Source organism: Geotrypetes seraphini, chromosome 3 (assembly GCF_902459505.1).
Source record: "Geotrypetes seraphini chromosome 3, aGeoSer1.1, whole genome shotgun sequence".
Lineage (NCBI taxonomy): Eukaryota > Metazoa > Chordata > Amphibia > Gymnophiona > Dermophiidae > Geotrypetes > Geotrypetes seraphini.
This window is the reverse complement of record NC_047086.1, coordinates 319,374,459-319,389,309: the sequence shown is the minus strand read 5'-3', so window position 1 is coordinate 319,389,309 and position 14,851 is coordinate 319,374,459. Positions and strand designations below refer to the sequence as shown.

At 41.3% G+C, this 14,851-nt stretch overlaps 1 protein-coding gene across 2 annotated transcripts in view; it reads left to right on the top strand.

Annotated features, from left to right (window-relative positions):
* The first annotated feature begins 1,420 nt into the window (after positions 1–1,420).
* LOC117356478 (GDNF-inducible zinc finger protein 1-like) overlaps positions 1,421–14,851 on the top strand; it is a 35,125-nt gene continuing 21,694 nt past the window's right edge. For both annotated transcript variants that reach the window (XM_033935723.1, XM_033935724.1), the window contains exons 1-5: positions 1,421–1,623; positions 4,871–4,965; positions 5,600–6,886; positions 7,958–8,920; positions 10,235–10,329. In XM_033935723.1, coding sequence (XP_033791614.1) covers positions 5,613–6,886; positions 7,958–8,920; positions 10,235–10,329 — 2,332 coding nt within the window. In that variant the 5' untranslated portion in view covers positions 1,421–1,623; positions 4,871–4,965; positions 5,600–5,612. The remainder of the gene's footprint in view (positions 1,624–4,870; positions 4,966–5,599; positions 6,887–7,957; positions 8,921–10,234; positions 10,330–14,851) is intronic.

Here is a 14,851-nt window from a genome sequence, read left to right as displayed (position 1 = left end):
CAGGTACGCATCTCACTATAACCCCCTTATTTTGTATGGTGAGCTCTCCAAAACCCACCAAATATCTGTACTGGACCCAACTGTACACTACACTGATAGCCCTTTTGCCTGAAGGTGACACCTATATGTGGTTACAGTGGAAGGGTTACCAGATTTCTGTTCTAGCCATGCCCTGTTCCACCTCCAGCCCCCTCCCCGGTAAAGCCTTGTCTTTGTTTTCTAACCTCCGGGCCGCATCTGGAGGGTCTCCAAGCATGCATAGATGCATGCGACATCATCCGTGCATTCTCAAAAGCTGTCCAGACACAGCTGGGAAGTCGGGGATTTCCAAAACCCAGACAAACCACCGGGTTTTGGAAAGTTTGTCTGGACGTACAGATTATCATATGTCTAGGAAAACCCAGAGATGTCCTCTTTTTAGAGGACTGTCCGTATGCCCGGAGAGATTTCCAAATCCCAGCAGTTTGTCCGAGTTTTGGAAATCCTGAGCTCAGAGGCTGCATCTGGAAGCCTTTGCACATGCGTGACCATCACCATGATGACATAATATGCATGCATGCATGCATGTGGTGTCATTGCATCGACATCTGCGCATGCACGAAGGCTTCCACAAACAGCCTTCAAGCTCGGAGAGAAATGGGATAGAGCCGAAGGTGGAATGGGGCGGGACCAGGCATCCTCTTTTTTTTTTTTTTTTTTTAAGAGGAAATCTGGCAACCCTAACCCAGACAGTCCTCTAAAAAGAGACATCTATGTTTTCCCAGATGTCTGGTAACCCTATACAGTGGCATTAAGATGGGGTTTGGAAGGTTCTCTATGGTTTACTATACCGCCCATCAGGCTACTTCAGGAACTTGCTTGCTGCTCTACTAGAACTGGCCATACAGGCAGGTATCCCTCCAGTGGTCAAAATTGGTACGATTTGGTAAAAAAAATGTCCATCTGCCCCTTTAGGCCACTTTTTGGATGTCTTTTTTATTTTTATTTTTTTAATGAGCCCCATAGTAAAGGTCTCTTCAAAATATTAAAGTTATATAAAATTTACTTCTTTTTTTTTTTTTTCAATTCTTTATTCATTTTTTAATCTTACAACAAGTGATGTATTTAATTTTAAATGTTTTATTAATTGTGTACTTGTAAGATTAAAAAATGTATAAAATTTACTTTTTATACCTTTATCATTCATTAGTTATTCCAAGAAAATATTTTAAAATTTCCAAAAGGCTTGATGTATCAGCTGTTGTTAACACTACTAGTCCAACTCCAAATGCCTGGGAATGTAGGTAGCCTTTTCTTACAAAAGGACCCAGACCAAGCTATTTTCCACATAATCCTCCTCCTTCCCACTCTCTACAGTCCTCCCAGCCAAACCATAGAGATTTGCAGAAGGCTGCACACAGCTCTATGGTGCCGACTACTTCCTGTGAGACTAGAGAAATGTTGCTTGGTTCTGAGAGCTGGTGGTGGGCAACATTTTCTTCCGATACTAAGAATAATAAGCAAAGAAGTTCAGGAAGGTGTGGGAAAATAAAGGTTCTTTTGCTGTTGTCTGTGTATAAACAGTTTTATAATGAGCAAACTGGAGAAGTGTTCTCATTCAGGTCACCCTGGGACCTCTCATAGGTAAGCAGCTTTTAAAACCATTTCGCTAGGCTGAAGTGCTAAAGCAGACGAGAAGAAAATGTAAGTTTATATAAGCAAAAGCATAGTTTCATGGAAATCTTCCCCACCCTTTAAAAGCAGTGGAATGAGCCATAACCTGTTCCTTTAAATTTCTTAAGTGCCGATGGTGATTTAAAGAGCCATTTGTCGAGTCCATGGCTTTTTGGCTGGTGCATTTTAGCATATTTTAAGTTCACCCTTCTTGCAGTATGGTCTGTGTTCTTATGTGTGCGGTTTTTTTTAAAGTTTTGTTTCTATATATTTTAAGTTTTGAAATATGCACTAATTCACACTGGATGGCTTTTACCAATTTATGGGGGCAATCCTATAACTGGGTGTCACAATTTAGGTGCCTAGATGCTGCAGTGTAGAGAATTAATTCTGTAATGGCATTTGGGTGCAGTGTCCGTTATGGAACAGTAACATAAATCAGCATAAATACACATACGTTTAGGCACCCTCTTATACTACGTCAATGGGAGGTGTATAGTATTCTGTAAGTTGTGTGTGTAAATGGTTTATTTATAAACTACCTGAACCAAGGTGGAGAATATGCTATGAATAATTTTTTTAAAAGCAATACAAACACAATAAATGCATTTAGAATAAACATCAATTAATCCATCAATAATTTACAGACATAGCATAATTATCTGTCATCTATACTTCTCCTTCCTGCAATTATTGTCTAAATCCAAAAGCTCTTCATACTCCTCTGATGGTAAAATCCTGAAGAAACAGACATTTTTAATAATTTCTTAAATGTTGACCTGTCCGTGCTTTTTGCCTTTGAACACCCCTTTGTGTTTACGCACTAAGCAAGTTGCATGCATCATTTATAGAGTAGCACTTAGCCAGCATTTATGTATGTAAGTGTACACTTATCCATGGAAGTGCTGCTAGTCTATAAATATAGGTGTGCAATCAGCATATAAATTTAGGTTCTTGGCTATAGATTGAGGGGGTATGTGTTTTTATCTTTTGTCCATCCATTATGTCACTAGCTTTTAAGCCACTTTTTCTTTATTTATGATATGTATTATTTATTTGTTTCATAGATGCAGATAAATCTTAAATGCAAAATTGTGTTCTTTTTAACTGGAATAAGGTAGAGTTTAGTTGCATATGACTTGTGCTATCGCAGAAGGAATCACAAATGTCCCATTCAGGGCCAGCCTGGGGATATCAGACTCTTATGTGAATCTTCAACCATGCCTTATTGTGCCCTCCCCTCCCCCCCCCCCCCCCATATACCATATTGCTTCCCCTCCCTCCACTGTCCAGTCTCTTTCTCCACTCCATCCCCCTGTGGTTCTCCAAACTTGCCTTCTTTTTGTCAGCAGAGACAGCAATTAAGCCAAGTTGCCTCTGGCTGGTCCCTCAGAGCCTTCCTTCTGTCATGCTCCACCCATGTGGCAACAGAAAGTTCATCAGATGAGGGAGGTTTGACAGGACCAGAAAAGAAGCAGCTGTTAATAGGAAAGACAGGAAAACTTGATAGCTTAAGAGAGGGCAGAGAGATAAAATAAAAGGGAAAAGTTTGGGTTCTGTTTGGTTAAATAAGGGAAAATTCAAATGGGGAAAAAGAGGATAGAACATATAACTGCTTATCTTTGCTGACAATTTGATTAAGGAAACAGAAGCAATAATCAAGTTAGCATGGTTTCCTTATTGCTTCCTCTTGGTGCTAAGGCCTGAGAGAGATTCTCTTATACAGTAGACCGGCCCCACCTATTGCATTCCATTATACACTACACAGGATGTGATACTGCCATTTTGCAGATGACGGCGCTTGGCAGCAGGAACAAGCAGGCACCACCACTGCCTCGTGTGAAGTAGGGTATTGGGCTCCCACTAGACTAACAGGAATTGTTTTTGTGCCTAAATGCTATAGTCTATAACTTAAGCATGTAAATTGGTACCTGTCTTGTGTGAGATACGTGCTCCAGATAGACTACCAGGGATTGTTTGTTGGTTTTATTTTAGTGATATGAGGGGGCCACTAAACCATCAATTATTTTTTTTATATTAGAGGTTCAGGTTGGATCGGGAGGGGGGGGGCATTAGACTACCAGGAAATGTCTTTTTGTATTAAGGGAAGGGAGGTTTGGGTTGAAGCGGGGTTTGGCGTGGTTGGTCTTGTGTGGGCAGGGTGGGTCCCACTAGAGACCAGGGATACATTTTCACTGGATTTTACTAAACCACAGAAGAGCTTCTTACTGTGGGCCGGTGAGGTAAGGACTCCGATGCTCATAGGAATTGAATGAGCTTTGGAGCATGTACTTTGCCGGCCCATGGTAAGAAGCTCTTCTGCGCTGTAGTAAAAGGAGCCCTTTGAGAGGGGTGGGAAGAAGTGTCTGTCTGAGGGGATTTTGGGGATGTATACTTGATGCATAGATTTTTTATTTTTAAATGTCAGATTTTCCTGTCAAGGGCCTGAGCCAGTTAGAACTCAGGCCCTGATAAGAAAGTTGCATGCTCATTAGTTTGAGCGTCCTAGGGCAAATTTTTTGCAGTAAAAGTATTTGGGTTCTTTACAACTATATGACCTTTGCCCCTTTTAAGAGCAATTTAAGTCTTAAGTTTATTTATATTTGATATATCAGCAAGTGCTGGTATGCCTTTATGGCAATTTACTACTTATTATTACAACAATAGTTTCTAATAATGAAAAAGGAAAAACAAAATCTGCAATTGAAGCCTCCATTTAAATGCTCCAAGGTTGCACAGTAGCAGCCTATTCTGTAATGGAACTTGGGTGCCCAGGTTCTGCTATAGAATAATAGCATAATCTGTTATTGGTACATCTAATATTTAGGCACCTGAAAGTTACACCAGCCATAGAGGTGACTTAAGTGCAGGCACCTAAATGCAGCAGGGACACATGTAATTTATAGTGTAAGTTATGTGTTTAGTGGAAGCCTCACCCATGTGTATGTTCCCCTTACAAATACACACTATGGTAGGTGCCCTGTTGGTATGTTCACGGTAGGTATATGCATACATGCATAAGTGCTAGTGTTCTAGACATTTTTGTGGGCACCTAGGTCATAGAACTGCCCTTAACATGTCTGTGGCAAAATAATGTTAATAAATTAGGCTCTTAATATATTACTATTACTCTTTCTGTTTTTTGTTACTTGCATTTTATTTACCAAATTTGATATTGTAAGCTTACTGTTCTTTTTGTTTTTTCCAATGTGTGAAGGTGTGCTGGTTGACAGTAACCCAGTGATAAAATGAAATCAAGTGAACCTGCATAAAGACTAAATCCAGAATGCCAGCCTGGTGAAGGAATAGCAGGTAAAATTTTCCTATAAATGAAAGTGCGTCTGTTGCAATCCCTCTGTGCATCACCGTGGTTGCCACTGGAGTTCTGTTGTGCTGCTCCATGTGTTGGTGTGAAGCAGGAAGTCAGTTGTGGTACTGGCAATCATGGGTCCACATGGCAGCGAAGGTGATGTGCTGAGGGAGGTAATGGAGGTCAGTGACAGAGAAGGATGAGACACTGTAGAGAAAGAGCTGAGATAAGACTAGAAGGAAAGTAAGGTTAGAAAACAAGGTGGGAGACCAATAGTAAGAGGTTAAGCTAAGAAGAAGAAAAACAGGAGAGAATTGAGAAAGAAGCTGGAAGAAATAGATAAGCAGAATCAAATGAGAGAAGGAAAGGAACTTTTTGAGGGAGGCTAGAGAGGTGGAGTAAGAAGAGAGAGAACGTGAATCTCTGCGTGTAGCCTTTGTGGATGGAATCATCGGAGAACCGGATAGTATTGACTTATTGTCCGGTCAGATTACCTTTCTGATGATGAGCACCAAGAATGCTGCCTAGCCAGCTTTAATACACACAAAAATGTACTGAGTATCACTGATGATATAAATTACCGTGATATTGTTGCATTTGAGACACTCTTCATTAATACTTTTTTTTTTTAATTAGTTCTCAGGACAGGATGGAGCAAGCAAAAATCCTCATGACATCAAAAGTTGCAACTTCAAATCTTCTAAGTGCTCTGCATTCTTTCTATCTGTTTGGTCATCTCTGTGATGCAACAGTTCAGACCGAGCATCGGGGAGTTCAGGAGCAGTTTTTGGTTCATAAAGCTGTACTAGCTGCGTCAAGTAACTATTTCAAGGGTATTTTCCTTGTTAATGAGGCAATGAGCACCAAGAACTGTAGAGTAACATTATCAGACATTTGCAAAGATGATTTTGCCACCTTTTTGGAATTTGTCTACACTGCAGGAGTAGAGATTGAACCAGAGAGAGTGTGTAGAATGAAGGAGATAGCTGAACGACTGGAGTGTAAGGATCTACTTGACATATGTGAAGAAATGAAAACAAATGGCAATAAAGAAACCTTAGATGCAAATGTTTATCTGAAAGATCAAGTAGATGGGAAAAATGAATCCAGCATGTTTCAGCAGGTTGAAAATGATGAGCTATGTGAATCTTCACAAACTGGAGTAATACCCAGGAAAAGTAAACTTAGTGACAGACTGGAAAGCAAAAAACTAGCATCTTGCAAAGGAATTGTAGATAATCAAGCAGACATCTCTGATAAAGCAAGAGAAACTCTTGAGAGTCCAGAGAATAGGAAATTATATTTACGAAGACATTACAAAACAAAGTTGGAAAAGGCCCTTATGAATGAGAACACAGACACACCAAACCAAAAGGGTACGAACGAAACATACATAGCTAGCAAAACTGCAGTGCCCAATCAACACTTTGAAGAAAAGAATTCCATCACTTTGCCTCTTTGTAAAAATGAACGCAAAGAATCACTGCGTAGTGCCTCAAGTCTGTTAGAGATGAACGTATGTGAAAAGTGCAACCAGCCCTTCCATTCTGTTAAAAAGTACCAGTTGCATATGGGAAAAGAACACAGCAGCAAGATAGTCCAATGCAGCTATAGTGTATGTGACCAACTTTTTTCTAATCAGCAAAACCTTAGACAGCATAACTCAACTGTCCGAGATGAACACCCTTTCCCCTGTGCACATTGTGAGAAGAGCTTTAAGTGTCAGAAGGATAGAAATGACCATATCCAGAGATTGCACGAGAAGAAAAGGAGCCCTCAGGTCTGCCCTTACTGTGACAAAGTTATTAGTTCCAGGTGTGGCCTGACAGTTCATATCCGAACTCACACAGGCGAGAAACCATACACATGTAAACGCTGTCTAGCCAGCTTTGCGCAGAGGTCTACTTACAATACACACATAAGGTGCAGTATTTGGTATGCATGTTCTGGGGAAATACAGCTGTTTTTTTACTAATATAACTTAATGATCTGAACATGTTAAAAATTTGTATTGTATTGTATTGTATTGTATTGCCTGCACTTATATACACTGTAATGTGTATTTGTATTATTTTGAACATCTAGAACCAGGGATTTGAGACTTTCTCCAGGGCAGATTGGCCTTTATCAGCAATCTCCTGTCGAGCTGGTCAGCTGCCATGGAAACCAATGCTAGAAGCAAAGCAATGCAGGCAGCAGTGTCATGAGTCCTCCCCCTTAAAGGTGCAAGGGCTCTTGGTCTATTGTCACTAAAATTGCCATCAGCCGATGAGCTCCTGCACCTATAAGGATGTGAATGCAACAGGTAGCACCGCTACTTACCTGCCTTCTACCGATATAATTGTCTTCCCAATAGTCATATACCGGCCGCTGTTCATCTGGACGGTTGTCATCAAGCTCCTCAAAACAGACATTTTGATTTGAAAACACAGCTTATGCACATACTTTCCCTCCCCTGACATACTACGCCCAGGAATATCTATCATCAGTTTGTTCAAAATTTGGATGATATCAAACAACATGCATACTTTTTGCCGCACTGGGGTAGGCATGTTACCTAAGGAATTCACTTTTATAAACTGGCCTGAGAATGAAATATAGCAATAAGTTAAAAATCATCTTTATAGTCTTAACATTTTGCTGTGATAAGAGACTATATATATTTTTGTATAGGTAAGGAAAGAAGTTCAGACTGCATTTATTTCTTTTTGAACAAATCATACACAACAAGAAAAATCCCAGTGTTACAAGATAGTCATTGAATAGCATGGTGCAGTATCAGATTCTGTTTAGTTTATTACCATATTTGTATATTGTGGCCTATGGGAAAGATACATTGCAAATTTATAGTACATACTGATGTATACCAGATGATGAAATGATAGATGAAATATGAGAGTATGCAAACTGTCCACGCCCTTCTTCAAACCACAATAGTTCATCTATTTATATCTATTTTTATTTGGACTTGTTTTCTAATTTTTTCTTTTATAGAAAAATACATGAGTCTGGGCAAGACAAGAAATCTCTACCAGTTTACTGGAAAGTTGTGCCACCTGTGTACATTCAAGACAGCACTGACTATACCCGTGTTAAAAGCGACCAAAAGAGAAAAGATCAGGAAAAAACCAAAGGATTTTTACCAACTGCCACTATCAAAGAAACCACAGGTGATGATGGAGAGCCAGATAGCTCATCTGAAGTAGAAGCAAACTGGAGTACTGAGAGGAAATCTAGAAATGATCAAATTGAGAACAGTAAGGAAAACAGGACAGAAAAGGGAAGCCAAGAGGAAGACACTAATGAGCAAAAGAATGAGGATGACATGAGTATCAGGCATGAGAGAGAAGGAGTGTATGATGCTGGCTGTTCAGAAACTGAATTAGATGATGACAAAGGTAGCGAGTCTCTTTGCTCTGATGATGATGACGACGACGATTACTATATTAATGATAACAATGACAAAGACATTGAATCTGATGAGGACTTCAAAGTAAAGAAGGATGGCAAAGTGGGCCTAATGAAGAAGTCAGTCTATGTCATTGACTGTGATAGGTGTGAAAAGCAGTTTGTTTCACGGAAAAACTACGTGGATCACTGCACGGATGTTCATAAGTGTTTACCCGGCAAAGTCTATCGGTGTGATATCTGTAGCAAATCATTTGCTAGTTATAACAGCTGGAAAGAGCACAGAGCCTGTGTTCACACCGAGGAAAGGCAGTATGCCTGCACCCTCTGCAATTCCACCTTTAAACGGAAGAGAGATGTAAGAACGCATTACATCCGCAAACATGAAGGACGAGTGAAGCGTTCTCTTTGTTCTGTCTGTGGCAAGATACTGAGTTCAAGGACTGCTTTGGTGTTTCATATGCGAACGCATACAGGGGAAAAACCTTATGAATGCACCATCTGCCGTTCAAGGTTTGCTCAGCCTTCTCAGCTGAAGATTCATACCAGGTCAGTTAGCCAGGAGTATTTTTTTTTTCCCTTTGTTAAACTGTATCCCATTCATGGTAATTTAAAAACTTTTGCCTATTTTCTTTCTTTCTTTCTCTCCTCTGTTAGCAGGTGAGCAGTTTTACACTACTTCAGCTTTCCTGCTCTGCACTGTCTGCCACCTTCTGGCCCATATACACTGACATGGACATACAGTATTTCTGCCTTCTAGTCCATGCAGACCCTTGCATCTGAAGTGCCCTGGCCTGTGTAGGCTGGTAAAAGTGCAGTCTTTATGGTTTTACACTATGGGCTGGACTGTTCCAAGTGTATTAAGTTTTCAGCCTTGTTCTCCTCTTCCAATTAATTTTCAAGTCCATACCCCCCCCCCCTGCGACAAGGACACGGACAGCAGCTCTTACATGCTGCAATTGGCTGACCCATAAGCCTTCCCTCTGACGTCAGTTCTGACGTCGGAGAGAAAGCTTCCAGGTCTGCCATGTGCAACATGCAAGAGCCGCTGCCCAAATCCCTGTGCAGCTGAAGGCAGGAAGGAGCAGCCCAGCTTGGATGGCCCTGAAGGAGATAACTGGGATCCCCCGCTGACCCTGAAGGCTTCCCTCTGACGTCAGCTCTGACATTGGAGGGAAGCCTTCTGGGTCGGCTTTGGTGGAGGGGAGAATGCAGAAAGGAGGGCATGGAATCTCCAGTTGTGGCGGCGGTGTCCCTTAAAGAAGAGGGGGGGCGAGAGACCACGCAGTGCCGTGTAAGCACAGCAAGCAGCTTGCGCATCCCTAAGGATACGTGTAGCATGTGTGTTGGGAAACTCTCTGGACTAGATGGGCCATTTGGCCTTTATCTGCCATCATGTTTCTATATTGACTATACCAATATATTGTTGCAATGTCTATTTTCATCTAAGAGTCACTCTATCTTTTTTGATAATGGTGGAGGGATATTCATATTCCAACTTATTTGCTGCTCAAAGTTCATACTATAAGCATGCAATCACTTTGATTGCACCACAGAAAGGCGATATATCAAATCCATGACCCTTTAGCTCTTAAAAAAAAGAGGCAATAAAAATAGTTAATATTGCAAACCTGCCATACTAAAACTGCACTAACAACTAAAACTCAAACATGGGTAGAACAAGTTTCAAAGGAATTTTCCCAAGTAACCAAAACAGTTATACTGGTTAATTTCCTGGGCTGAAAACTGCCCTACCTTCTGACGCTAAAACTGCCTGAAATTAGTAGTATAGCTGATTTAAAGATAAATATTTTGGTTAGTTTGTTGCCCATTAGCTAAATATTCTTCTTCCCTGAACTGCAGGTCCCATACTGGAGAAAAGCCTTATGTTTGTGAGGAGTGTGGGGCTTGTTTTGCTGATAAAGGCAAGTTAAATGGTCACAAGAGGATTCATACAGGTTGGTATTAAACTCATTTTTTTTGTGTAATATTTAATATTTGAAAGAAACTGTGGTTTGTTAGAACAGGAATTCATAACTCCAGTTATGTAGAGTCTAATAAAATGATATGCCCTTAGCCATTGGATTCTTTGCATATGTTTGTTCTAAGGAAAAGCTTAATATGCTTAGTTTGTGAAAAATACAACAGGAAGTATGGTGATTGCCTGATGGGGGAAGAATCCATTGGAGCAAGCCTTATGATAGTCCATAAAAATCATTTAAAAATTAACAAGAAAAATTAAGTTTGTTGAACTATTACCACTATCACTATTTATTTTTTCTATAGCGCTACCAGATGCACGCAGCACAGTACATTAAACACGCAGACACGCAGGACACAGGGTGGATTAATATATACTGTTCATGAAGGGGGATACAAAGGGATGAAGAGGTAGAGAGGGTAAGGACCGCAGAGGGAATGAGAAACAGATATAATGTATTACAATTTGGAAGTGTTAGGATCTAAACGCAGTTTAAAAAAAAAAAAAAAAAAGGGCTTTGAGAGGCCTTAGGCCCTCCCCTTGCATCTCAGGATGCACCAGGAAGGCGAAGGCCCGCCATATTGACATCCCTCCTGCTTTCACCTATTTTCCAGGTTGGGGAGGAGGTAGGAAGGAGTGGGCATACCTCCTGATTTTTTTTTTGGAAGGGGAGCAGGAGAGTGGAAAGGTTGATTCAGAAGGCCTTGCCCAGGGGGGGGGGGGGGCACAGTGACAGGAGGGAAATGGCATCCCTCCTGCTGATTTTGGCTTAGGGGGGTTGCGGTAGCAGGAGGGAGTAGGCATCGCTCCTACCTCCATTCTGGTTTGGGTGGGGGGTCGTCAGGGTGGACCATCATCGGGGGGGGGGGGGGGGGGAGGGGAAGGCTGCACTGCATTTTTTTTTTTTTAATGGCCCAGATATTGTGTATGTGTGTTACACACATCATCTGTATCCATTGAAAAAAATAGGCAGACTGACATTAGACCTCTTGGGTTTTCCAGGTTGGTCCTACCAACCTGATTCTGGCATGCAAGGTTGCCTGGTTTTAATATTAATGACCTAATTTGCATGCCAGAATTGGAGAATGCATGGAAAACCATGCAGTGAGCCTGTTTAGAGCATCGGGTTGGCAAATACAATTGGTCACTAAACCAGTCAAACCGGTTTAGCAATGATCTTTAGACAATTGGAGGCTTTAGTGCATCTAACCCACAGTCTGATAGAAGCTCCTTAAAAGGTGCTGGAATCAGGATTTCTGAGGAATCGGAGGAGTCCCTTGAAGTAATGAGAATGCTGGTGACACGAATGTGTTGAATAGACTTTTAGATGACAGGAAGCTGGTCTTGGGAGTCCTGCAGGACAGACAATAAAAGCTTTAGCAGGATATTTATATACATTTTACAAAACACATATTTTACCAAGCAAAGAGAGGGCTACATTGATTAGTGTAAAGAACACATTCTGGTAGAAGCTCCTGTAAGTAAGCCTGTGTAGACTGCTTAAGCAGTAGCTCTGAAAGCTCATCTTTGAGCACAGCTCAGATCTCCTAGAGAGAAGCCATTGGTGTAGGTTGGGAAGCCAGTGTGGGGACAGTCTGTTGTATAGTCTGTTGAAATCCCTGTGGTATATAAAGCCTATTGAGATGTTGGAGACCTTGAGGATCCAGAAGGTAGTCAATATGTCAGACAGTAATCAGTGTAGCATCAACACTTTCTGGAGTTGAAGGATCTGATTCAGAGAAAGTGTCAGCACCATTCCTTGAAGGAGCACCATGGGGATAGTTTCTAGGTTTCTTGCACTGTATATCGAGAGATCAGTACCGAGTTCAGTGCTGGATGCTCTGAATGCTGCGTCGATGCAATTGATGTTGACACTGATGTAGATTCCACATCTGTTGCCGAGTCCCCGACCATGCTCAAAGTCAATGTAGATCCAAAAGGTTTAGTACACTAGATTTTGCTGGCTTTAAGAGATCTCTTTTGCATAGACAAACAGAAATCACACTGAATATCATCTGGTACTGAGTTCCCAAACAATTGTGGGGGTCAGAGCCTGAAAATGTTCCTATTGCACCAAGTACACTTCTTAAAACCATTTGGTATCTTCTTTGACATAGGGGAAAATGGTCAATTCAAGGTGAAGGGGCTCGAGTACTTGACATACCAAAAACCATTGATGCTCCTCAGCCAACAATAAAGCCTTCGAGATCCTGAAGACCACAATACCATGAACTCAAAATATTTTTATAAAATGATTTAAAATGAAAAAAATAGAAGGAAAAAAGGACAAAATATGAAGTATAATAAGAAAACCCCAAAAGGTAAAAATTTGATGTGCTGGGGAGATACTGACAAAATAACTTCTCTGCTCTATGAAAAACTGGACACTGATGGTCACTGTTCCCTCTAAACTGAGTGGGAGTCCTCCAACTACAGTCTTGCCAGTGGGAAGGCATGACTCACTAGTAGAGCTGCTGTCTCTGCATCCAGAGTTTGTGAGATCAAATCCCAGTGCTATTCCTTGTGACCCTGGGCAAATCACTTTGGGCTTGATTCACAAAACTTACCGATCGTGTTACGATGGTTTTACGACCGTTTCCCGACCCGATTGACTAAACAGCTGTGCGATCAATCTCCAATCTGATCCACACATGCAAATGAGGGGAAACGGCATGCAAAGTAGGAAGCCCTCAATTCACTAAACAGAAAAAGGAACACCGATTGGGCTTGCCGATCTGAAGTAAAGTGACTGCTGAGGATCAGTCACTTCACTTCCTTACCGACTCTCCTGCCCTCTTCTGCCCTTTAAAACCATGGACTCACAATGCCTTAGGCCCCGCCCTGGTGCAACATGTGATGCACAGGGAGGGGCCTAAGGCCCTGATTGGCTCTGCCTGATTAAAAATTTAAAAAGCCAGCAGAAGCCCTGACAGCAGTGACAGGAGGCTGCTTCTGTCACTACTATCAGGGCTATGCCCTGACTCAATTGCTTTTGAGTCAGAGTTTGCATGCAAATGATTTGCACCTCTGTGCAAATCATTTGCATACAAACTTGATAGTGAATCAATCGCTGTTTTAAAATTGGGCACAAATTGGCTAACAGCGATTGACTCCCTATCCTTTAGTGAATCTAGGTTTTAATCCTGCAGTTCTACCGCTTTGAATGCCAAAGCCACAAAAAGGCAATTTACTAGTCCCGATTCCTTTCATTTCCTTTCCCTGTTTCATTATCACATTTTTATTAGCGAGGGAAAGGCAAGCTCTGCAGTTCTGAATATGTATACCTTAGAGGAAAGGAGGGACAGGAGAGATATGATTCACATTCAAATACTTGAAAGGTATTAACGTAGGACAAAATCTTTTCGAGAAAAAGGAAAATGGTAAAGCCAGAGGATATAATTTGAGGTTGAGAGGTGGGAGACTGAAGAGCAATGTAAGGAAATTCTTCTTTACAGAGAGGGTGATGGATGCTTGGAATGCGCTCCCGAGAGAGGTGGTGGAGAGGAAAACGGTGACGGAGTTCAAAAAAGCATAGGATGAACACAGTAATAGTAAATATTGAAGCATAGGATGAACACAATAGTAGTAAATATTGAAGAACTAAGGCCAGTACTGAGCAGACTTGCATGGTCTGTGTCTGTATATGGTCATTTGGGGAGGATAAGCTGGGGAGGGCTTCAATGGCTGGGAGGGTGTAGATGGACTGGAGTGAGCTTTGACAGAGACTTCAGTAGTTGGAATCTAAGAACAGTACCAGGCAGAGCTTTAGATTCTTGCCCAGAAATAACTAAGGAGAAGAAGAAGAAAAAAAAAAACCCAACAAATTTTGGGCAGACTAGCTGGACCATTCGGGTCTTTATCTGCCGTCATCTACTATGTTACTATATTAGTTCTCCAGCGAACCTGTGGGTCTCTAGCCATTGAAAACACAATTTTGAATCACCATACCCCTACTGGCAGCAATGCAGTTGGAGGATTCCCACTCAGAGATAACAATGCTAATGGTCCCATGCTAGCGTGTCAGATTCGAAGGCATCCTCACATGTGTGGTGGGGCACTGGCCCAGAGATTTAAACCGATACTACACTTGACAGTATCCACTCCAGGTTCAGTCAGATGATATCTATATGTGAAAATATCATTCTTGCTTGTCCTTGAAGAAGTCTATTTTTTACAAATTGTTACACTTTAGGATCAAAAGAAATATTTATATAGAGGAGAATCAAAGCCAAACATCACAAGATAAAAACACCCTAATTCACATATGTCAAAGGTCTCTCTTCAACGCATCACACTGCACATCAAATGTCTCCTAGTTCACATGGTGTCTACAGTTCACATGACTCCATTTGCCTAGCTGCACCTCAGAGAACCTTCTTCAACCAGATATTCTCAGATTGGGGGACCCCAGAAGTAGACCTATTTGCTTTCCTCCCAAAACTACAAACTACTGCTTTTCTGTTTCAGACTCTATGCTCCTAATTGTCTGGAGTTGGATG